This window comes from Melospiza georgiana, chromosome 20 (genome assembly GCF_028018845.1).
Source record: "Melospiza georgiana isolate bMelGeo1 chromosome 20, bMelGeo1.pri, whole genome shotgun sequence".
Lineage (NCBI taxonomy): Eukaryota > Metazoa > Chordata > Aves > Passeriformes > Passerellidae > Melospiza > Melospiza georgiana.
In genome coordinates, this window is record NC_080449.1 from 4,445,202 (window position 1) to 4,469,296 (window position 24,095).

At 43.6% G+C, this 24,095-nt stretch overlaps 1 protein-coding gene across 1 annotated transcript in view; it reads right to left on the reverse strand.

Annotated features, from left to right (window-relative positions):
* Positions 1-24,095, reverse strand: part of LOC131092033 (tumor necrosis factor ligand superfamily member 8-like) — a 52,093-nt gene that overhangs the window by 27,319 nt on the left and 679 nt on the right. The window contains exon 2 of the mRNA XM_058038504.1: positions 20,061-20,116. Within this exon, the coding sequence (XP_057894487.1) occupies positions 20,061-20,116 (56 nt within the window). The remainder of the gene's footprint in view (positions 1-20,060; positions 20,117-24,095) is intronic.

Consider the following 24,095-nt stretch of genomic DNA (forward strand, 5'->3'; position numbering starts at 1 on the left):
GGTGCCAGGGCCACCTTCTGTCACTCTGTCTGGGGTGGAATTATCCCCACAGCAGCTGCTGAGGTGGGTCAGTGCTGGGGTTCCTCCTCTACCTCCCCATTAAAGGACAGAAATGAAGCATCAGAAGGTGGAAGGGTCTCTGTTTAAAACTGGGAGTTAGACACAGCTGTGCCTCCAGTCTGAGGACCTTCTTTAGGTGTTTGTGGCCCTAAAGGCTCCCTGAAGCTGTCCCCAAGACTCTGGGGTGTCTTGGGGGTGCCATGATTGCCAGGGCATCACCACTTGCCTGTTCATTTCCATGAGCCACTAAATTTATAAATCACAGCAGAATGAAAAAGGAAAATTAAAATACTCAGCCTTGAGTGACAGTTTTTGTTTGTCTCCACAGAGGTATTTATTTGTCAGGTAAAATCCTGCATCTGCCAGCATTTTTCTCTGGAACAGTTACCCTGAAATTATCCAAAGCCTTTTCAGAGCTGTTTTCCCCAGCCACAAGAAGGACACATCCACTCTGGATCCCGTTTGGTTTGCCCTCTGTAGAATTAAGTTTGACATTTTCCTTTGATTACAATCAGGGCATACAAAAGCTCTGTGCATTGCCATTGATATTCACATCATTTCTACTCCAGTTTCTGTTGAATTAATGAAACCCCAGAATCTTTGCAATGTCACTCTCAGTTTGTGCAGGCTGAACTATTTAATCTTGCCCATTCTTGAATTCTGCCTCCTTCTTATTCCTTTCTTTGATGCCTTTGTGCAAATCTCTTGGGGCTTCTTGGGCACAACACACACAGCAGGGTTTTACTGTGGAAAAGCAGGATTTTCCCTGTCCAGGAGAGCTGGGCACTGAGATGCCTGAAGGACACTCAAGAGAATCCATCAACACGAGCCACTGTAAGAAAAAGTGTTTTTCTGGCAGTTCTATGTTGGAATTCAGGACATCCCTCTGGCTGTCCTGGATTGCCCAACCCCCTGCCAGGGGGCTCAGAAGCCCCTGGCACAGAGCCCAAGACCCCTGTGACTTTGATTATGACCCATGGAAAAAATTACCAACCTTATATGAGGATCTGCAAGCCATGAAAGTCTAAGTAGAATAATGGTTAGTTTGTCACAGGGTGAAAATGTAGAATTTTGGGGATTTTAGAATGGGGGTTCAGGAGGCAAGATGGAGAAATCTGGGCATGTCCAGCCTTTCTCCTTCTTCTTCTTGGCCTCCATCTTCTGCTGTGGTGTTGGCACTTTTGGATTGGTTTAAGGTAGAAGCTCACTGTCTGACATAGGTGATAGCTATTTGAAAGTAATTGTAAATAATGTACACGTAGTTTTTAATATAAAAATATAACACTGCCCCAGGGGCAGGCAGAGTGCCTCTGTCTGACCTGCTGGATGAACCTCAGCAGGCCAGGGAAAAAATTTTATAGATAAGAAACAATGAACAACTTTGAGAATGAGAACAGAAGAGTCCTGACTCCTTCTTTGACTGCCAGGCTGGGAAAAGAGACTTTCTAATGTATCTTGGGGTCATCCTGACCAGCAGAATCCTGAGAGTTCTACTTTTCCAAACTCCTTCCTTAGATTTTCCACATTGCAGCCCTGCCAGCCTACATAGATCACAGAATGGTTTGGGTTGGAAGGGATCTTAAAAATCACCTGGTCCCACCCCTGCCATGGCAGGGACAGCTCCCACTGTCCCAGGCTGCTCCCAGCCCTGTCCAGCCTGGCCTTGGGCACTGCCAGGGATCCAGGGGCAGCCACAGCTGCTCTGGGCACCCTGTGCCAGGGCCTGCCCACCCTCACAGGGAAGGATTTATTCCCAATATCCCACCCAGCCCTGCCCTCATTTACCTTAAGGCCAGTCCCCCTTGTCTCATCACTGCCCATCCTCATGAAAGTCTCTTCCCAACCTTCTCCCAAGTCCTCTCAAGCACTGGAAGGTGCTCTAAGATCTCCCCAGAGCCTTCTCTTCTCCCAGAGGCAGGAATGCCACAAGGGGAAGCTCAGCCACACCTGCAGAGGTGCCACCAAGCAGCACCTGGGGACCTGCGTGTTCCCAAAGCTGGCTGACAATTCCCAAGGAGCTGAAGCCCTGTGGGATCCAGGAGCTGTGGTTTGCTGAGTCAGCAGCAAACACCACCCAGAGCAGCTCAAGGTGATGCTGAGCTCCGTGAGCAAACCTGGCCTGCGGTTTCATGCAAAGCCCTTTTCCTTCTTTTACTCTGTGTGGGTTCATGCCCCCTAAATTTCGCTCTCAGTTTCAGGTGTGAATGAATTCAATATCTTCAGGTTGTGTTGCGTTAAGAGAAACTCCCCAGTTTGGACTGGTTTCAGTACAAACCCAAGCAAAACCACAGAATTGCTCATGGTCTCCAGACCAAACCATGCAGTTCACCTTGTTTTTTGGGGTTTTATTATGAAAATTTTAGGGAATCTGAAATAGAATAGACACAAAGCTTTGAGTTTTGACCTGTCCACTTCTGCCTACTGGGAATATAATGGTTGGTAATGGAAATCTTTGCAGCCAAGAGACATTTCTGTGCTCCTCAGTTGGTTTTAAGTGAAAATTGATTGATTTATTTGCCCTTCTTGGGTCCTGAGCTTTGAGCTTGGTTTTGGCCCTTGCTTTGGGCTTCTTAGCATGGTTTCAACCCTGTCACCCACCCAAGGGACAGAGTGAGGCTTGTGGGCACCATCAACCCATGTCTGGAAGATCAAAAATCATAGATTCTTCCTCATGGTGGGAAATCAGTGCAGGCATGGCAAAGCCAAGCCTGTATCTTTCATATCTCAGGGTTTAAAGAGATTTAAAAAATGGTGACACTCTGCTGTTGTTCTCTCCTACTGATTAACAGGGGATTCTTCCAGGGGAGATTAAAACTTGGATAATTTCAAAGTCAGGGAAATGATCAAGCACTTGGTAACGCAGAGTTTCACACCTATGTGAGTGTGGTGCACATGAAAGACAGCTTCAGCCTTGAATTTGTGACAATTAAACAGCAGAGAATTGAAAACACGAGTGAGATGGAGAGTGGGCAATACTGGAGAAAATTTGTAGAAAATTTGTCTTGAAATATATCTAATTTTTAGTGCTACACAAGCAGATGTGTGTATTTTTCCTGGGTACACTTCCAAAGGCTGTGTCTCACCTACTGAGCCAATTCTGTCATCCCGGATACATCAGTGCTGATCCATTCTGCTGAATTCCTTAGGAATTGCCTTACTGAGCACAACAGAACCAAGAAACAACTAGACTGGAAGATTTCATTTTAGAAGACAGCCAGGTTTCAGCTCAAAGCTTCCAGTCAGGATGGACTTGCCACTTCTTCCAAGGAGTCACAACAATGTTTAACTTACTCCAGTCTGATGGGTTTGCTTCTTTGTTCTGTTGGATTGACAGAGCCAAAGAGAAAAAAGGAAATCCTTGTGGATTATTTTCTCTCAGCTGTTGTTAACTCACATTTCCACTTATTTATTTATTTTTAAAATAAAATTTTATTTCTTTTTAAAATAAAAGCTTTATTTTAACCTAAATTCACATGAACCCAGGTTCAGATTTCCTTCTTTCCCCAGCTGAAATAAAGAAATGAATAAATAAATAAATAAATAAATAAACCAAATTTTTAAAATTTCTATTAGTAAAGATATTTTCTAGACCCCAAACCATTTGTTAACTCCTCATTCTGATGAGCAGGGAAATTCTGTACCCAATTTCCCCTGCTCAACAGAGAGAGAGACTTCTCAAAACATGTAGGATGGGAAAATGCAGCTTCAAACAGTATTTTGAATGAATGAAATAAAAACACAGCAAATAATTGAAACGTTTGAGGCATCCACTCAAATGAAAAAAATATCCCCTTTCTGTGTGGCCACTGCTAAACGTAACGAGGCAGTTTCAGGATGTGTCTTGATATTCTGTTTTTGGTTGGGTTTGGTTGGGTTTGAACTATTTTCTAGAGGAGGCTGGCCTGTGGGAAAAACCCAGACTGGGAGGAAATTTGGTTTCACATCTGGTCCCTGTGTCACAGCCATGTCCCACCCTGGTGGCTCAGCATCCCTTGGAAGTGCAACATCATTTTAGAGGAGATATTCAGGACTTTGCCTCGAGTTTCTTAGGCCAGAAACCCAAGGGAAAAGAGTGGGAGAGAAGCAGTGATCAGTCTACAAGGAAAAATTGCTCTTTTATTGCTGCCCATTGCTTCAAACAGATGCATTTTAGGTAGAAAGGCAATCACTGCTACATACATTACATCCATTCCACAGTAAAATTCCTGACTATCTACATACCAGGAGCTCCCAAATCATTAAAATTAAAGCTATGAGCTCACTAGGAATATTCACCACTTGAAACATTTACCTGATTATGCGATGGAGCAGCATATCTCATTTAAGGGAAGCTTTTGATAACATATATTTTAACATTTTCTTCAAGAAATAGGAAGTAGGAATTTGAATGCAGTGTAGGACTCAAGACCACCCAAGGGTAGAAAGAATGATAGAAGCAAATGTATCTGAAAAAAAAATTCTTAACTCTTCCTCCTACAGCCGAACACTTAAGAGCCACCAAGATGTGTTCTGCACTTTTCTGCTGCTCCATGAACACCTTGGGAAGGGAGATTGGGCCCAGCTCTGAACACAAGCACGTGATAATGATAATATCTACAGGTCTAAATCCAGCTATTTTCACCCCACAACTCAAATCCTGTTAGAAGCAAAATCTTCTTGATTTTTCACCATTTTACAGACAGAAAACCTCAGGCAGGGGGTGGAGAAGGGAAAAATGGAGCAGAGACTCCCTAAAAGCTTTGTCGGATGAATTGGACAAGTGAGGTCTGTGGAGCTGCAGTGGGGCTCTTCCCTGAATTGCAACAGGATCATGGGGCAGAGAAAAGCTGCAGGAGCACGTGTGACAGGGGCTTGTCCCTGTTGTCCCAGCCGAGCAAGGCAAGGAATGAGGGAGGGATGTGGTGAAGATCATGAGGAGGTGGTGGTGTAGGTTGTGAGAGAACACGAAGCAGCTTCGAGACGAGCAGAGGAAACTTCACATTTGGAATTTCAAAAAGTCAACTCGACATTTCTGCTGCAGCAGATAAACATCTCAGTCTCTTTTCTGGCTGGGAATCGTCTTTTTCTGTTTATAAATAGAAAAATACACAACAAGTTATCCGGTGTTATTTCCTCTGGGGCTTTTTGGGGGTGGGTATCTGTGGGTACTAAGCAGCCCACAAAGAGGTTGTTGTTATTAATAATCAATGTGAAGCAGGGGAGGGCGGGGGCTGAGGCTGACATGAGCCAGGTTTGGGCTCACCACAAAACAAATATAGGTGAGGGAGGGATGGCACAGCCACACTGCTGCTCTGGGGCTCTGATTATTGGACGCAGTCTCAAGCTGCATCAGGGGAAATATAGGTTGGATGTTAGGAGAAAGTTTTGCACAGAAAGAGTGATAAAATTCTGGAATGCTCTGCCCAGGGAGGTGCTGGAGTCACCATCCCTGCTTAAAAAACCTGAATGTGGCACTGGGTGCATGGTTTAGTTGTATTAGGGCATGGGTTGGACTCGATGGTCTTGGAGGTCTTTTCTAACCCAGTTGTTCTGTGATTCTGTGAATTGCTGCTTTGTGATATTGTTTATATCCCTACCAGCATTTTTTGTGCCAAAAGACACCTTAGGCAGACACATGAAGACCTGAAAGCCTCAAAACTAGAAATGAGCCATGAAGGCATTGACAAGCAGCTGGACAGGGTGAGCAGAGCATTTCCTTGAGGAAATGTTTTAGCCCTGGCAAAGCCTTGCTGGTGTCGTGGTGCCAGCCAGCAATGGACACCTGTGGGCTGGGGTGCTGCACAAACACACTCTGAGGCAGCCAGGGTGTGACCGTGTTCACAGGGGTCTGAGGATGAGGGAAGAGATGAGGATCTGACTCCATGTTTCAGAAGGATTGATTTATTATTTTATGATATACATTATATTAAAACTATACTAAAATAATAGAAGAAAGGATTTCATCAGAAGGCTAGCTAAGAATAGAAAAGGAAAGAATGATAACAAAGGCTTGTGACTGACCAGACAGTCTAGACAGCTGACTGTGATTGGCCATTAATTAGAAACAACCACATGAGACCCATCACAGATGCCCCTGTTGCATTCCACAGCAGCAGATAATCAATGTTTACATTTTGTTCCTGAGGCTTCTTAGCTTCTCAGGAGGAAAAATCCTAAGGAAAGGATTTTTCAGAAAATATCATGGCTACACCTGGGGAGTGCAGCCCGGTCAGGGGGTGCAGAGGCTGATGAGGAGGAGAAGCACAGCACATTTATCAGGGATTTGAGGCTCTATGTGCCAGTCTGGCGTGCAGGGACTGTTCTTGTTCTCCTGGAGCATCCCCAGGGTGGGCAGCAAAGCCTTCAGTGCTGCTCCTGCAGGGGATGGATCTGCCTTTGGGGAGATGCAAGACAAAACATTTGGAGTTGGGACTCTGAGGCACCCAAGGCATTTCTGCATGCCCAGGTGGGCTGTGCCATGGGCGACAGTCCCAGCAGGTGCCAGCTGGTAAATCCGTGCCAGCTGCACCAGCAAAGCCAAGATACCCTAAACCCTGTGGGTGCTGTGCCATTTGGGATGTGCTGGGGGCACATCTGACCAGTGAGGCTTTAGAGGGACCTTCAGGGTGACTGAAGTGACTCAGCCATCAAATCTGAACCCAGCTGGAGTTCTCAGGGTGCCCAGAGCAGCTGTGGCTGCCCCTGGATCCCTGGCAGTGCCCAAGGCCAGGCTGGGCAGGGCTGGGAGCAGCCTGGGACAGTGGGAGGTGTCCCTGCCATGGCAGGGGTGGCACTGGATGAGCTGTAAGGTTTCTTCCAACCCAAATCATTCTGGGATTCGATGAAATATCACAGTGGATTCCCCTCCTCTTAGAAATGCTGTTTCACTGAAAGCAAAACTGGAGTTTGGAAAGATGATCATTCTGATAAAACTATTCAGAAATAATAAAAAAAAAATCCCCTTTATTTTAATAAGCTTGAAAGACACAAGTTCAGCATTTGGGGAATAGAATGATTTAATTTTTCTATAAAAATGACATTTTGTTTTGGAACTCTTCACTTGTTATTAATTTATTTATTCAATATGTTTATTCAGCTTGAAACTATTGGGAAAATTAAGCCTTTTGATCTATGTTTGCAACATTTTTGTGGTGGAGAAAGGGACTTGTTTGTGATAAATTTCTAGGAATTTTTTTTTTTTTTTGTAAATAGAATTTATTCTTAAGCTGCCTCATTACAAACCAAACACAACAGCCAATTAATTCCTGATGAAATATTTGCATCACTGGCAGTTTTTCAGTGATAACAAACTCTGTCAGCACTTCTATTCAGCAATTCAGGAAGCCTTCCCTAACTGCCAATCGAATGGATTTTGTAACACTTTGGAAAAGAATCAGCTTTGTTTTATTTCCTGAAGAAACAAAGAATTCCTCAGTGCAACAAGGACTGGATGATGATGCACAAGAGGGGACAGGGACTTGCAGGCAGGAAAAACAAGTGATTCTAGGAAGAGGTGGAGAAGGAAGGAGCTGTAGGGATAAGTGAGGATTAGGTGGCTGAAAGATTTAATTTGTGGCTCCAAGGGAATGGGAAGAATGTTGTCATGAAGTTTTCATGGGACCTGGGCACAGGAAAAGGTGCCAACCTTGCAGGGCACTGTGCCAGGGGATGGAGCCAGGCAGAGGTCAGGCAGCTCCAGCAGAGCAGCAAACAAACATTGGTGACTATCCTGAATTTCTTAAGAGGAAATTATTTTAGGCACAATTTTTCTGATTAAAGCCAGCAGTTGGATCAGGGATTCTCCACAAAAAGAGGAATTATCTATAGGCAGCCTTTGAGACTTCTATAACGTCAAAATTGAAATATTTAGCCTAAATATTTATTTATTAAATAAATTAAATATTAAATTAAATAAAATATATTTATTTATTTATTTATTTTAGCCTAAATATTGAGCCTGGCAGATAGAGGGTGGAAGGTTAAATTAAATATAAAATTAAATAAATTAAATATAAAACAAAACCAAATCTTTATATTTATTTATTTATTTATTTATTTTCGTCCAAATATTTAGTCTGGCCTCCAGCTGAGTATGCAGCACAAAGGGAAGGAGATGGGATGGAGCCAGGCAGAGGCCAGGCAGATCCAGCAGAGCAGCAAACAAACATTGGTGACTACCCTGAATTTCTTTAGAACATTATTTTAAGCTCCATTTTTCTGATTAAAGCCAGCTGTTGGATCAGGGATTCTCCACAAAAAGAGGAATTTTCTATAATATAGAAAAGATAGAAAAATATTTTCTATCTTTTCTATATTATAGAAGTCTCAGCCTTTGAGACTTCTATAATGTCAAAATCGAAATATTTAGCCTAAATATTTATTTATAAAATAAATTAAATATTAAATGAAACAAAATATTTCTATTTATTTATTTATTTTAGCCTAAATATTTATTTGGCCTCCAGCTGAGTATGCAGCACAAAGGGAAGGAGAGCAGCCAGGTGGAAACATTTAGCCAAAATATTTATTTATTAAATAAATTAAATATTAAATTTAACAAAATATTATTTATTTATTTATTTATTTATTTATTTATTTATTATTTATTTATTTATTTTAGTCTAAATATTTAGCCTGGCCTCCAGCTGAGTGTGCAGCACAAAGGGAAGGAGAGCAGCCAGGTGGAAACCAAAACCAGAGCACATTGTGGACCTGCAAGTCAGAGCAAATCCCAATCAGAAGCAGAGTCTGGTGACCTCAGCCAGAGGTTCACTGGGTGCAGCCATTGAAAGGGAATTAATTAATGTGTTGGATTAATTGAGAGGTAGAGGAGGAAGTGCCCCAAGAGCTCAGGTTAGCACAGGATACGGCCCTAGACGGCTGCACAGCCCACAGCCCAAGCTTTCAACACCCCTGCGGTGGAATGGGCTGTGATAGCCATCTCTGCGAGCAAAGAGCTGCCTGCCAGGAGATGCTGAGGCTCCAAAACTGGGAGAAAAATCCTTCAGTGACTCATCAGTTCATTAGAAAAGGAACTTTCAGGTTGACCAAGCCTGCTCATGAGTTTGAGTTGGGTTTTGCTGAATGGTTGAGGTGAAACCACAAGTTTTGGAAGCGCTGAAGCATCAGAATTAGACAAGATAAAGCAGTGGTTTAGATCCAAGATTGCTTGCTTGGTTTGGCTCTTGCCAAGCCCTGAGACAGATGATGGAGGTTTTTCCTCATCCATTTTTCCTCATCCATTACCAGGCTGATTAATTTACCAACGGATGCCATAATAGATGTAATCTCCTCTCTGAGTAATTCAGAGCACAGATTTGAGCAATCTTCCCCCATCTTCAAGAAATCATGACTGTGACAGCATGCACAAATTAGAATACCATAATCTGAATGAAAGCACAGGAAAATACATGATTATAATTCCATGAAAAGTGCAAGCTGAAATTCCCTCCCTGGGACTCCCGGAATGAGTACATATTAGAGGAGTCTGTGAATTCAGACCTGGACTCAACAGGAGATCAACAACCCTTTCAATATTAGCTGAGTAAAGATGAAAATGTCTTGCCTTCAAGTTCTATCTTTATTTTTATGCCAGAGCAGGAAGTTGTGTTCCATACACACCTAAAGTAATAAATAAATAAATTAATACATACATAAATAAATACATATATAAATATATAAAATAATTCTGGAGCACAGCAGAGGCAGATTGTCCAGAGTCACCTCATCAATGGAGTCACAGAATGGTTTGGAAGGGTCCTAAAAGGATCATCTGATTCCACCCCCTGCCATGGGGACACCTTCCACTGGAGCAGGGTGCTCAGAGCTCCATCCAGCCTGGCCCTGGACACTCCAGGGTCACCACCTGCTGGTTTTGGTCCCTGCAATGAGCACAGAGCAGCCCAAATGCCCACCCAGCCCAGTGCACCATCAGCAATAACAGTGCAAGATGCTTTGGGAGAGAAGAAAAATCTGAGTGAATTCCTGCTTGAGTCCAGTTACACCCTGTGACAGTGATATCCATGATTTAATTGTGCAATGTAGAAAACAAGCATTCTTTTCATTTATTTTAAGTGCTGAAGGGTTTGTTTTCCTTGAACCTGTCCCCATGCTCCTTGGGTTTGTTGGGTTATGGCCTGGATTAATCTCTGGTTGCTGCCTCCACTCAGTCAAGGTTTAACAGGGATCTTTGAAATCTCTTTATTTTGAAATCAAAAGAGAGAAATGGAACTTTTCCAGAGGGGATTGTCCAGTTTATTTTATGCCTCTGGTTCAGGACAGCATGGTTCATGTCCTATCCTGTCACAGACATCTTTTATGAAAAATCCTTTCCCTAGGATTTTTGCTCCTGAGAAGCTGAGACGCCTCAGGAACAAAATGTAAACATTGATTATCTGCTGCTGTGGAATGCAACAGGTGCATCTGTGATTGGTCTCATGTGGTTGTTTCTAATTAATGGCCAATCACAGTCAGCTGGCTCAGACTCTGTCCGAGCCACAAACCTTTGTTATAATTCTTTCTTTTTCTATTCTTAGCTAGCCTTCTGATGAAATCCTTTATTTTATTATTTTAGTATAGTTTTAAAGTAATATATATCACAAAATAATAAATCAGCCTTCTGAAACATGGAGTCAGATCCTCATCTCTTCCCTCATCCTCAGACCCCTGTGAACACGGTCACACTGTCCCCCCTCAGAGACTCTGCTGCCATCAGCTTTGGCTGAGAGAGTCCCATGCCTGGGACACTTCAGTGGACACTTCACTTCACTGAAGCCTGTCTGGGCAGGGCAGCACTGCCTGAAGCCTCAGACAAAGGAAAGAAGGAGGAAAATCAAAAGTAAGGTTTGGTTTTGATATGAATCCTGCAGGGCAGCCAGACCCAGAGAGCTGTGATGCTCATGGGACAATGACAGAAAGTGCCTGAGTTTTATTTTGGAGCAAAAGCCATTAAAAGTGACCTGAATGAAGGGGGAAGATGTCTCTGCTGGTTTCTAGGATGAAGCAGCTGCAGAACCCTGCCCCATGGGGAACAGAGCTGCACCCATCCCCTGCATGAAGAGCCAGCAGGGATGCAGCCCTTCCCAAGGCCAGCCTGGCTGGGAGGCACTGAGCAGCTCTGCTTGGCCTTGAGAGGTTATCTGAGAGCAGAAAACTCCAAAATCATGAAGAAAAACTGAAATGAAACACTATTTGCTCGTTAAAAGAGCTGAGGCAGCTTTTTAGGTTTGTTTTCATTTCAGCGGATGCCAGGTCATTTTTCATGTTGATGTGTGTTCATTCTCCCATCCCTACAGATGCAGGCACAGTAAGAACACACCTCAGGCTGCCTGACAGATTTCTGGTGTGGTTTTGTGAGGTTTCCTGAGAATCAGGGGACATTTCTTGTTTTGCAGCTTTACAAAAACCCACAAGTGCCTGAGTGCTCTAACAAACAGGTCAGTGCAGGGAAAGGTTACCCAGGGGCACAAACTGTGGCTCTGCTGAGCTGCTAGCCCTGGCACAAACCCACCCTGGGGCTCCTGGTGGTCCCTCAGGGGTTGGGATGTGCCACTGAGGTTCTCCTGGAGCTGCAGGGAGAATGTGGTTTGTATTTACCAGCACCTGTGGCAAATTCATCTCAGAGCCTCCCACAGGGCGCACAGTGATGCAGGAAGAGCAGGAGGAGGGAGCTGTGTCAGATGTTCCCCTGCTGCTGGAGAGTTTAGTTTTGAAAGGAGAAGAAAAAAAATATATATATTTTTAGGTACTTTCTGTTGTTTTTTTAATTGCTTTCTTTTTTTTTCTTTCACCGAGGACATTGGGTGGAAATTATTACATTGAGCTGAGCAGAGCTCTGCCCAGCCCTGTGCCTGGATGTGAAGGAGGAGGGAGGAAGAGGATGATGCTCTGGGCTCTGGCAGTGATTTTCTCTGCTGCTTTGTGTCTCTGTGCTCAGCTTTTGACACAGGTGAAGTGAAAATCCCCAAGATCTGTTGTGTTTGAGGGATTTCTGTAGGAGGTGTTTGAGGTGTTCCTGTAGGAGGTATTCTCCAGCAGATCTCTCAGTGAGAAGAAAAATTTAATGGAAGAAGAGGAAAGATAAGGAACATTTATTTTACCTTCCTCACCATGCCCACATGGACACCTCTATCTGGCTGTGCAAGATAATTTTAATATGGAATTTTTAGATATATACTTATAATATACTATAATATTATAATATATTAAATAAATTAAATAAATAATGAATTAAATTTATAAATAATAAATAAAACAAATAAATAATTAAACAAATAATAGATACATTGTAAATAATAAATTGATTTAATTTATATATAAATAGTATTAATATTATAAATATTACAATTGAAAATAATTATAATTATTAATAAGTAATTATATTTTTATAGTAATACAAGAAAAGCTTTAAGGAAAGGCTTTTTCCATGAAGAACACCCTCTTCCCTAGGTGGGAGACAGCAAGAAGAATGCAAAATTCCAGAAAGGTGCAGAGCCAATGACACTGGGTGATTAATGAACCAACCCATCTGCCTTGCCCCAACCACAGCACCACACAATGGAGTTTCACTTTCTCCCGGGGGCCTCCCAAACATCCTCACCCTGAGGGCCAGGCTGCTTCGAGCTGAGGTTTCTGAACTCAGAAAGGGGCTGGGCTCTCACTGGGGAAGGCAGCTTGTGTAGAATTTCTGGTATTTCTCTGTCCTGAATGATGTTTATGCCAGGAGCAGCAATAAACACAGAAAGGTGTGCTCCTTGCATACTTAAAATAATAAATAAATAAATACATAAATACATAAAATAATAAATAAATGCATAAATAAATATATATCTAAATAATATATATCTAAATAAATGAAAGCCAGCAGGGGCAGATTGTCCAGAGCCTCCTGATCAATGGAATCACAGAATGATTTGGAAGGCAGCTTAAATTATTCTAAAACAGCTTTAAAACACTGCAGCGTCTCTTACACTGCAATATGTGAAACAACTCCTGAAAGGATGAAGATGTGAAAAATAATCTTGTGACTCTTGCAAGAACTAAGGGTGTAGCCTTCAAATGATGAAAATATAAATCACACTGGTGCAATTTATTGCTGTCCACTCCCTAGCAGCAGCGTGAACAGTGAAATGAGAGCTGCCAGATGTGAGAAGTGCCCAAAAGTGATCTGATTTTGACAACAGCTCTAAGTATCCTACTGGTTGAAGACCAATAAACTTCAGAATAAGGTGCTGAGTATTTTCAGCCTCACTGGGAGTCAAAGTAGAGGTCCTGTATGTAAGAAAGAGCCCTTGAAACATCCCTCCTTGGCCAGGTGAAAATGAAGGCTCCCAAAATGCCAGGTGCGTTTGCAGCACCTCCAGTAAAACAAGCAGTGGCAATTTGAGGGCAGGGATTTTTCTTTCTGGCGATGCCCATTGGGCAGCTCGCCCTCCAACACAGCCTTTGGGACCATGGTGCCAACTCACAGTCCTGAATCACTGGGATTTCTGATCAAATACACAGAAATATCGAGGTATTAACATAAAATATCCAGGGGACCTGGCTATTCCATGTGCCAGAAGGGGCTGAGAGCTTTACACCAGGCCCAGCCCTGCTCAAATTCCTGATAACCAACACAGGGATGTGACTGTGTTAAGAACATCCTGCTGGGGTGTCCCTCTCCTTGACTGTAGCCTTGGTGCTTCCTTGCTGATAACAGATTTTTAAAAGTCACAAAAATGCTAAGGAAGGACCTCAGTGCTGGAAACTGAATCTGGGAGCTGCTGCTGGGGATGGTCCAGTAAAACTCCTCTGCTGGAAGGGTTGGTGGTCCAAAATTGCCTGATTTCCCTGGGAAATAGAACACCTTATCTGTGTGGTGGAGGTCTAATAAATGAGTGTCAGTTATTTGTTTTGGGGGTTTGAGAGAAAAGCTCATAATTTACAGTCCACAGTTGTTGGAGCCTTCTGGAAATGCCCATCACTTCCCCAGAGGAGGTGCAAAGTTTTTGTTAGAAATAAATGGGCCAGTGGATTTTTTTTTTTTTTCTACTTGAAGAGTGTTTGTTTTCTGTGCTTTAATTTTTTTCCAGGAAGAGATAACTGAATCTCAGAACTGATGCACTCCCAACTCTTTGACGCTGGCGCTGCTTATTAGCTGCTTGCTCAGTGGAGAATATTCTTCCTTATATAGGTCTTTCAGAAAGTAGGTCAGGGGATTAACGTGAGTGCTGGGTGCTAAAAATCCTCTTTGACAGCCTGCCTTCCTTTATTATTTTCTCACTCTGCCCACTGCAGATGCCAACACCCGCCAGCTTCTCTGCTGTTTACTCCTGAGGTTAGCAGGAATGACCACAAAAGGTTTCTCCACTCAGATCCCACAAACAACCTTGGTCCATTGGATTTTCTGGTGCATTTGACCCCTGACATCGCTGAGCTTTGAAGGAGGAAATGATGTTTTCCAAAGAAACGTGGCAGTGCCACACCAGCCCTGACATTGGGGTGGTTTGTCAGTGGAAAAACACCTGGGCACAGATGGCCTTGGCCACTGAAGGATGGAGGACTCAGATCCTTTTTGGGAGTTCTGTTCTGAGAAAAGAGCAGCTGGGCCCAGTGCCAGGTGGGGTGTGAAAAGCTCCTCAGCAGCCCTGCAAGCAGCTTCATCTTCTGGACGGCAAGTGCTTCTAGGAAGTTCTGCAGGGCAAATAGCAACAATCACCACCAAAGCCTTCTGTGAAATGTTTGCTCTCCACACCAGGGCCTCGGTTCCTGGCTGCTGCTGGTGCTGCTGGTGTTTGTGCTGATGGGGCATTTCTTGGGCTGTTCACAGGAGATAAAGAACAGCTCTCTGTGACATCCTTGCAGTCCCACACCGGCCTGGGGGAGCAGGGTGTTAGGATCATCCCATCCCACCCCTGCCATGGGCAGGGACACCTCCCACTGTCCCAGGCTGCTCCAAGCCCTGTCCTTGGACACTTGCAGGGATCCAGGGGAGCCACAGCCTCTCTGGGCACCCTGTGCCTCACCGCCCTCACAGGAAGAATTTCTTCCTAATATTTGACTTGAATTTCCCCTCTGTAAGGTTGAAACCATTCCCCTTTGTCCTGTCACATTTGGTTTTGTAGTCTCTCATATATATATATACACACACACAAAAATATATCCCCACGAGTTTCCATGTAGTCATGTCACCAATAAAAGATCTAAACCCCATCTTCAGAAACTCATTTGTTTGAAGCGGAAATGGTTTATGAGACAAAGCAAACCACTATTATCATCTATTCACTTCATACACACTCTTAACCTGAGTCCGCGTCTGTGTGCACATCCACATCTATCTCAGGACCTGTCTGAAGGGCCCTCAGGCCTGGGTGTCCCTGGGTGTCCCTGAGTGTCCCTGGGTGTCCCTGGGTGTCCCTCTGTGTCCCTGAGTGTCCCTGGGGGTCCCTGGGTGTCCCTGAGTGTCCCTGCTGAGGACCCCGTCAGGGGGCTCAGAGACCCTGGCACACAGCCCAGAGCACCTGGGGATTTGATTTTGACCCTTGGAGCAAGTTACCAGCTTTGTATGAGGACGTGAAAGTCACAGAAGTTTGAATAGTGTAATAATAAAATTATCACAGGGTGAAAATGTAGATTTTGGGATTTTTAGAATGGGGGTTTTGGGGACAAGATGGAGGAACTTGGGCGTGTCCAGCCTTTCTTCTTCTTCTTCTCTACCTCCATTTTCTGCAGTGCTGTTGGCACTTTGGGATTGGTTTAGAGTAGAAGTGCACTGTCTAACACAGGTGATAGGTATTGGGAATTCAGTGTAAATATGTTATAGGTAGTTTGTAGTATAAAAGGACAACAGAGTGCCTGTGGCTGCCCTGCTGAGCAGATCTCGGCTGGGCAGAATGAAAATTTTATGGATAAAATTTAATAAACAACCTCAAGACCAAAAACTGAAGAGCTCTGACTCGTTCTTTGGACATGTGGGCCGAAACAGAGACATCCTGCACATCTCAGGGCTGCAATTAACAACTAAGCTTGCGAGACCTGGGTACCCACAGAGGCACCCAGATCAGGTGGTGATTATTTCAGGGGAAGAAAACAGATTTTTCCAGCAGCCTGGGTGTCACAAAGCCTCTAAAACCAACACTCTGTTGAGGTGGGAAATCTGTTGAGAAGTGCCAAAATGTATAGCAAGGAAACAAGCTCTGAGGGCACAGATTGATGAAATGTTTCTGTGGGAGATGCAGAACTTTCCAGATAGGAGCACTAAAGCTGGGAGTAGACCATTACTTTACTTTAATTTTCTTCACCACCTGCTCGAGCTTGAGGCACAGGATACAAGCTCTGATCTGGGCTGAATCCCTCCCAGGACACAGACACCCTTTGGCTCTCCCTTTCTTTTCCTCTCATGTCCTTTGAAGCCCAGACATCAGTGATTTTACAGGAATCACAGAACTCCTACTCATAATCACACCTTTACAAGAAAGGACATTATTCACTCACTAGGATGGGGTGGAAGGGGGGGGAATAAATCACAATATTTGGGCGTGCTGGTGATCCCTGAGTGCCTCAGTGTGGGGCTGAGGGCAGAGCAGCCCCAGGCAGTGCTGTCAGCTCTGAGATCAGCACCTGCTGCCACCTGAAACCTTGGTGGTTTCCTCTTGCTTTCTAAGCTGCAGGAAACACTGACATTTCTGCTGAGCTGGCAGCACCCCGGGGTCTGAGTCCCAGTGATGCTCCTAGCCTGGAAATCGTTGTGTTTTTATAGTTCTTGTATATATTCATATTTCGTTTTATAGTTATATGTGGGTGTTTGTGGGCAAACACAGACATGGATGGTTTTTACATGTCTATACACACCTTTACACCCATAGATCCTTTAGAGTTATACACTAAATAATTGCTGGATTACAAATGCATGAAAAATATGAAACTTAAAACCTTAAGGAATTGTTCATATCCCTCTGGAGGCTGAACCTGTTTGGCAGCTCATATCAGTGCCCCTCTGTGTCACGGACCTATTTTATGAAAAATCTTTTTGACAAGATTTTTTCTCTTGAGAAGCTGAGAAGCTTCGGAGAAAAAGGAAAAGAATTGTTATAATTATCTGCTGCTGTAGAATGCAACAAGTGCATCTTTGATTATTCTCATGTGGTTGTTTTTAATTAATGGCTAATCACATTTTAGCCATCTTAGACTTTTTAGGCAGTCACAAGATTTTATTATTATTTTATTCTTTCTTTTTAAGCTTTTTTGATGTCTCTTCTCTTCTATTTTAGAATAGTTTTAATATATATTTTAAAATATAGTATTTTATATATATATTATTATATGATATATAGATAGTATAATATATATAATATATAATATAAAATATATATTATATATTATATTATATATATAATATATATTATATATATTATATATATATAATATATATAATATATATAATATATTATATATAATATAAGGAGATGCCTTTACCCTGGCACAGACACAGCTCCAGTGATGCCTCTTTAGGGCTACCTAAAAACAGAGGCCAGACAAAATTAAGGCAATAAAAAGCAGGAATATTTATTGAAGGCCCTTCAAGTACGTTTAGGGCAGACAAAGCCCCTCTGGGGCAACACCCAAAATGGATGATGGGTCACAGATTTCACACTTTTATAATTTTGGTCCATTTGCATATTGGAGGTTAATCTGCCAAATACAGCTTCAGCTAATGAAGTCATTGACCCCAAGTTTGCTCCCCACCAAAATCACTTTTGTTTCCATCTCTGGGGCCTGAGGCAGTGAGGTGTCCTTGATTGCCAGGCCTGGAGAGGAATTGTTGTGTCTGCCCAAAATGGGGAAGCTGCAGCTCACACTGAGTGTGGAGTTTGGAGTTACAGACTAAAGAACTGCTGGGTTACAGGTCCTTCAATAAACAGAACTGCTTTTTATTCCCTTCATTTTGTCTGACCTCTGGTTTTAGGTAGCCCCACAAAGGCAGCATCACATCCAGGAGCTGCTTTTCCCTCCAAGGCCAAATGAGAAGGGTTTGGCATGGGGGAAATGGTTTGAGCTCAGAATTGCTCCGGAACACTGAAGTTTAGGTGGTTGAGAGGCTTTTCCCCATTTCAGTGAGAAGAGTTCAGAGCAGTGGCTGGAGCTGTGAGTGCTTGGAAAGCCTCGTGGAAAGGCAGGACCAGAACCCATGAATGCAGGTATAGCCGGACTTGGGTGTGGAGATGCCAGTTGTGGGTTTCTCTGGGTCTGGATTGAAGGCACTTGAGGTAGCTCATGTTCAGATTCAGGTGTTTTTATTATTTCTTATCAGTTAAACAGTCTCACTGCTGTGAGTTCAGCAGCTTTTCACTAGAAGGCACAAAATGGCCAACAGTATCTTGTTCCAAGGTCTTTTAAGACTAAACTATCCAATTAAGAACTGACACCTGGATTATTCTCCCTTTTAACCCAATAACTGATCCCAAAGAGCCCCCAGTGCAGACTTTTCTGCCCAATTACAAAATGCCACCCAAACCCATGGAGAAGGAGGAAGAAGAAGCATGAAGAAGAAACCCAGGATGACACCCTGTGCCCTCCATCTTGCTTCCATCCACAACACACTAAAAATCCCAAAACCAATTTCTCAGCAAGTGATACACCTACACTACTCTCTACAATCTATTGCACACTTTTGTGGATTCCAGTCTATCTTGAAGTCTGGGAAACTTTCTCCATGAATGAGGGCCAAAGTCAGTGCTCCCCTGGGGGTTTCCACAGTTGGGATAACTTTACACAAAGGGCTTCAGACGAGACTCCTCAGGGCTGATGGGAGACCGCCAAAACACAGAGCTGTCACCTGTTTGTACTTTTTATCATGAAAAAAATACAATTAATTTGACTGCTGTGCCAGTGCTGCGCTGTGTGTGGGGGTGATTTCCATGTAGTTTGGTTACCATAAATGAGAGGATGCACATAGATTACACAGAAAACAAATAAAAATTATGATCTCAAGGGTCCAATCTAATTTTTAATATTTATTTCCTAGGAAAAAGTCAAATAATTCAGCATATAATGCAACTCAGAATATGATTTTTTTACTTTTGTTCCAATTTCTCTCAGCCATTTACACTTCTTTGGTTGGTCATAATGGAGTTGAGACATTCAAAATTATCTTTTAAAACCTTTTTCTAGGGAAGACTTGATAGGTTTATTTTTGCTGAGTACCTTCTTTGCAAGCAGCATTCTATTTGCATGAAAGCCTAGAATATCTTGTTAATAAAAAAGTCCCAGCTCTTCCTGGAGCTGTGACTTTTGCAATCGGTGTGATGACAAAGTGGAAATTATCTCTCAGACTAAATCTGCATGCTTGTGCTCTCTAGTGACACAGCCAGGCATTTTTTCTTTCACTTGGACAAAACCCAGCCTTTTTCACATTATTTCTCCTCTCACTTTCACAGAATCACAGAACTACAAGGACAAGGCACGAAGTAAAGTAAAAGTAAAGAGGCAGAGGAAGGGCGGGGAGGAAATGAGCGCTTTGAGTCCTGAAAGTAGTTTCAGTTTAAGCAGGGGACCAAGGTTAGATGTTGCTTTTAACCCTCTCTGCTGCTCTAAAACAGGGGGATGCCTCAAAAGTGGGAGTGAAAGGGATTATCTGCACCGAAACCACTGTGTGTTGGTTTTCCCCCCACCCCAGTCTCTCTATCTGTGCTGGTCTCTTTCTCTCTTTCCTCTTTGCAGCACAGAATTTACAGTAAAAACACAGGAAGCTGAATGATTTCCTCTGAGGAAAGTACCTGTCGGAGAGGTGAAGGAGCAGAGTCATCAGCAGGTCCTTTGAGCCATCCCATGCAGTCACTGATGGTTTCAGCAGCTGCTGCCTTGGAACGAGACACCTTGCAGGTGGTTTTTTGCCAGGTCAGGCAGGCAGGCACAGGAAAATTGGCTTTTTTTCCTGTGGCAATCCCAAAAAAGGGAGTCCTGAATTTGTGAGTAGTAGATATTTATTTATTTATTAGTCATGCTTCACTTTGTGCACCAAAAAACCACTTAACCACAGTTACTCTGCCCACAGTGGTGTGGAGGCCGCTCTGTGCCTCCAGGGAACGTGAGGATGGCCCTGAGGAAGGACAAAGAGGGCGCTTATGGAGGGACAGGTACATTTTTAGCTGCCATTCCAAACCTGTCCCTCCCCAAGGAGCCGAGTTGGGAAAGCCAAGCAGCAGCACTAATGAGGGAGACCTGGGCTCCTTTTCATCCCTTGGAAAAGCTCAGCCCAGACTTCCGAACTTTCAGAGGTCTTGAAAGGGGACTTTTGCCCTAAAAATACCCAAACGCTTATCCTCAGAGTCATCTGAAAGGGCACAAGTGAGTAACCCTGCAGATAGCATCTCAGAGAGACCGTGAGCTCCCCACACTTCATGAGTGACTAAAGCTGGAGCACATTTTTCAGCTGAGTGGGCCTAAATGTAGGAGTGGAAGGGATACAGAGATGGGTGCAGCACCAGCCTCTTTATTTTGCAATAATTTCTCCTGTCCAAGAACTCCTGCCCCCTCCAGGAAACTTTCCTTTAGCTCACAGAGCTGTTGAAATGCTTGTGTGGGGTTATATTTTCCTGCTCTGGCCTCCACTCGGGATCTCATTGCCACTGCTAAGTGCAACAGGCCTGATTCATTTTGCAGCAGGAACATGATTGATGCAAGCCCGGATGGAGACTCATTCTCAGCCCTCTGGAAATTCCTCAGCAAGGCTGCAAGTCAAGTGAAAACCTCACTGTACAATCATCGGGTTGTGTTTCTACTCCTAAACCTTTTGGGATGGAGCCAGGAACAGCTTGTGAGCACGCGAGGGTGACCCAGAAAGCCAGAGCGGTTCTTACATCATCTTTTATTCTGGTATTGTCTTTTGGTTTTTGCCTTTTTTAATATTTATTTTTGCTGAGAATTGTCTTTCCCTCTCACCTACACCAACTGCTTCCCCTTTAGATTGAAGGCCTGATTAAGAGGAATGTTTTTTCAGGGCCCTCCAAGAATAAAGATCATCCGTGCAGTTCTGGCTGAGCTTTGCTCGCAGTCTCCTGCTGACAAACCACACCTTGTTTATCAGGACTAACATTTGTTAAACACACAAAGAGCTGCTGGAGCTGTGTGTGTTCAGATTTCTGTACCTGCTGGGGAAATCACCAGGGTAAGGTGGAGGAACAAAGGCTGGAGCAGACTTTTTTCAAAGAAAATGTTGTGGCTGTGCCGAACAGGGGCTCCAGAGCTGCTGGGGCGTTCATGTCTCCTTCTGTATTTTCATTTTACATTATTTTTTCCCATATCCCATTAAATAAATGGTATATTTTATCAATCCCCTGTGTTTGTAACACTCTGTGAAGAATTTCACCCTGCCTTGAGCTCCTGATGGAGTGCAGAGAACCAGCAGCAACCAAGCACCACCTCAGCAATCCCAGCTCTATTCCTGGCTCATCTTGTCCTCGTCCCTGCAAGTCAGAAATAAAAACTGGCAAGGTATCTGTGAGGCTGATGCCACCTCCTTGCCATTTTCTGGGATCAAGCTTCTGCTTGTTGATGACACCTGAACATTTCTATTCTGCTTTCCTTTCCAATCAAGTTCTAGAAAATGTTCAGTGGGTCAAGCTCAAAGGGTGCTGAGAAGAAGAAGGTGAAGAAGAAGAAGATTAAAAGAAGGAGAAGAAGAAGGAGAAGGAGAAGGAGAAGGAGAAGGAGAAGGAGAAGGAGAAGGAGAAGGAGAAGGAGAAGGAGAAGGAGAAGGAGAAGGAGAAGGAGAAAAGGAAGAGAAAAAAACAAAGGAAAAAAGGTAATGCCCCTTTAACAGCCCCCAGGATTAACGTGGCAGCTGCAAGAAGGTTTTTCAAGGCTGCAGTTTGAATTCAGATAGTGAAGCCTGAGACCAAATGAGTAGCAGGGGCAGCCACTGGATCACTGTGTACTCAATTTCTTGTTTTTCATGCTCTCTGACCCTCAGTTATGCTCAACTGCTTTTAAAGCAAACCAAGCCAAACTTGTAATTTGATTGAAGGGACATCTTTGGGTAGGAAAGATGGAAAATTTGTGTTTTCTGTCACAAATCACTGGGCTGTTTATTCACTGCTGCAGGCTCAGGTGAGATTCCCTGGGTTTCTGCTGACATTCAGCCCAGAATGGGTGAGATCAGTTCCCTTGGCTGGAATTGCATCAGGAGAGGAGGTGAGGGAGCTGCACCCAGAGGTGATGCAGCACGTGTGGGTGCTCCAGCTCAGCTGACATCAGGGTATTACTGAGACAGAGGGAAGAATTTAAGGTATTTGTCATCTCCCACATCACCCTGGAGTGCTCTAATCACTGCACACTCATGCCTAGGGTCAGTAACAATCACATCACTTAGCAGTCCAAGTCTTACAAAAAAACCAGAGGATTGAATAATTTGAAAGCTGCCATCAGCCTCGCTCCCCCAAATTATTCTTCCAGCTGATTTTTGCCCACCTGCCTTGAAGCTTTCCCCTCACTTAAGTAAGAAAGCCAAGCATGAATTCTTGCTCAGACTGTAGTTAAGGTTAGGACAGTGACAGTGGAAAAGGAGTTTTCCATCCACGTGTCTCAAAAATACCTCATGGCTGCAGTCCTAACCCCATAAACCCCTCTCTTGCCTCCAGATATCCCCCTCAGTGCCTTTAGGACCTTAAATCTGGCTGAGGAAATAATTGTGAAGCCCTTCCTCTCCTGCCCCCTTGAGGCTCCCAAACTGCTTCATCACATTAAGGATGAACCCCAGCACTGGGGTTCATGAGCAGATTTCAAATCTGGCACGTTCATGAGCAGATTTCAAATCTGAGCGTGTTTTTAAACTCTTCTCACGAGTTACAAACAGGAAAGGAGGAAAAGCCAGTGAATCTCCCTTCCAGGAGCCCGTGGTGGAGCAGCTGGTCCCAAATCAAGCTTGTGTCAGCTCTGAAGGGTGTTTTGGCAGCTCTGACTCCAAGGATTTGCCAGGTTCCCTCTCTCAGTGGGGATCACAGAGAATACCAAGCAGGGCACCTGTCAGTGAGTAATTACAGGAAATATCAGCTTCCTTTTGTGCGGCGTGTTTGAGTCTTGTCTGGGGTGAGGCACAAAGCTGAGCCGGTCTCCAGGAGCTCTTTGGAGCTGCCGAGGTAGATGACACCAGAGGCAGAGCCAGGCAGCTCTGGGATGTTACCAGAAATGAGGAAATCATTCCAGAAGTGTCACTTCTTCCCCCGACTGTCTGCAAACAGACTGCCAGAGCTTTCCAGCACCCAGAAACAGGGATCCAGTGCCATTTCCTCATAGCTTGGAAAGCATCTGGAGAGCAGAGCATATGTCTTCATTACTGGATTTGTTCTCCTTTATGCTGCCTATCACTTACTGTGATAAACACCTAAGAAGGGAGACTAATTACAGAGAATTAATTTAATATAGTGCTGCCAGTGCCCTGGAGGGTCAAAGGAGATTTATGTTCCCCGTGCAACACAAACAATGCTCAGGAGTGTAACTTCAGCCAGGAGGGAGGCGAGAAACATTTACAAAACGTTTGCAAAATGCAACCTTGAAGTAGGGCAGAGAGACTGGATTAAAACAAGAGATTTTTTTTATTGTCTTCAACTGCAGGGTGTGATACAGAGGAACTACATGGAATTTCATTCATATAAAAAAAAAAAATAAAAAGAGAGAGCCCTTTATTTACACAAGTGTTCAAATCGCCCATGGTACCTAACAACAACTCTGGGTTCTCTTTGTTTTGTTTGTTAGTTATTCCCACCTAGATGGAGCAAGCATTGGTCAGTAGCACTTAGAAAAACCATGGAAGAAGCTTTTGGACAGGAAAAAAAAAATTAATTCTGTTCTGAAAGAACCCAAATCCTCACGGGCATTTCACTGAAACAAACCCACCAGAATAATTACAACCAGTCACTGACAAAAGGAACAGTTTTCAGTAGGGGTTCAGCAGCCTAATTAATCTCAGTCTGTCTTTATTTCCCTATCTAAGTAAACATATCCTGGACATGCACAAACTCCACATAGATTAAAAAAAAAAGTAGAAATTTATTTAAAAGTAATTGTGCTTTTATTTATAA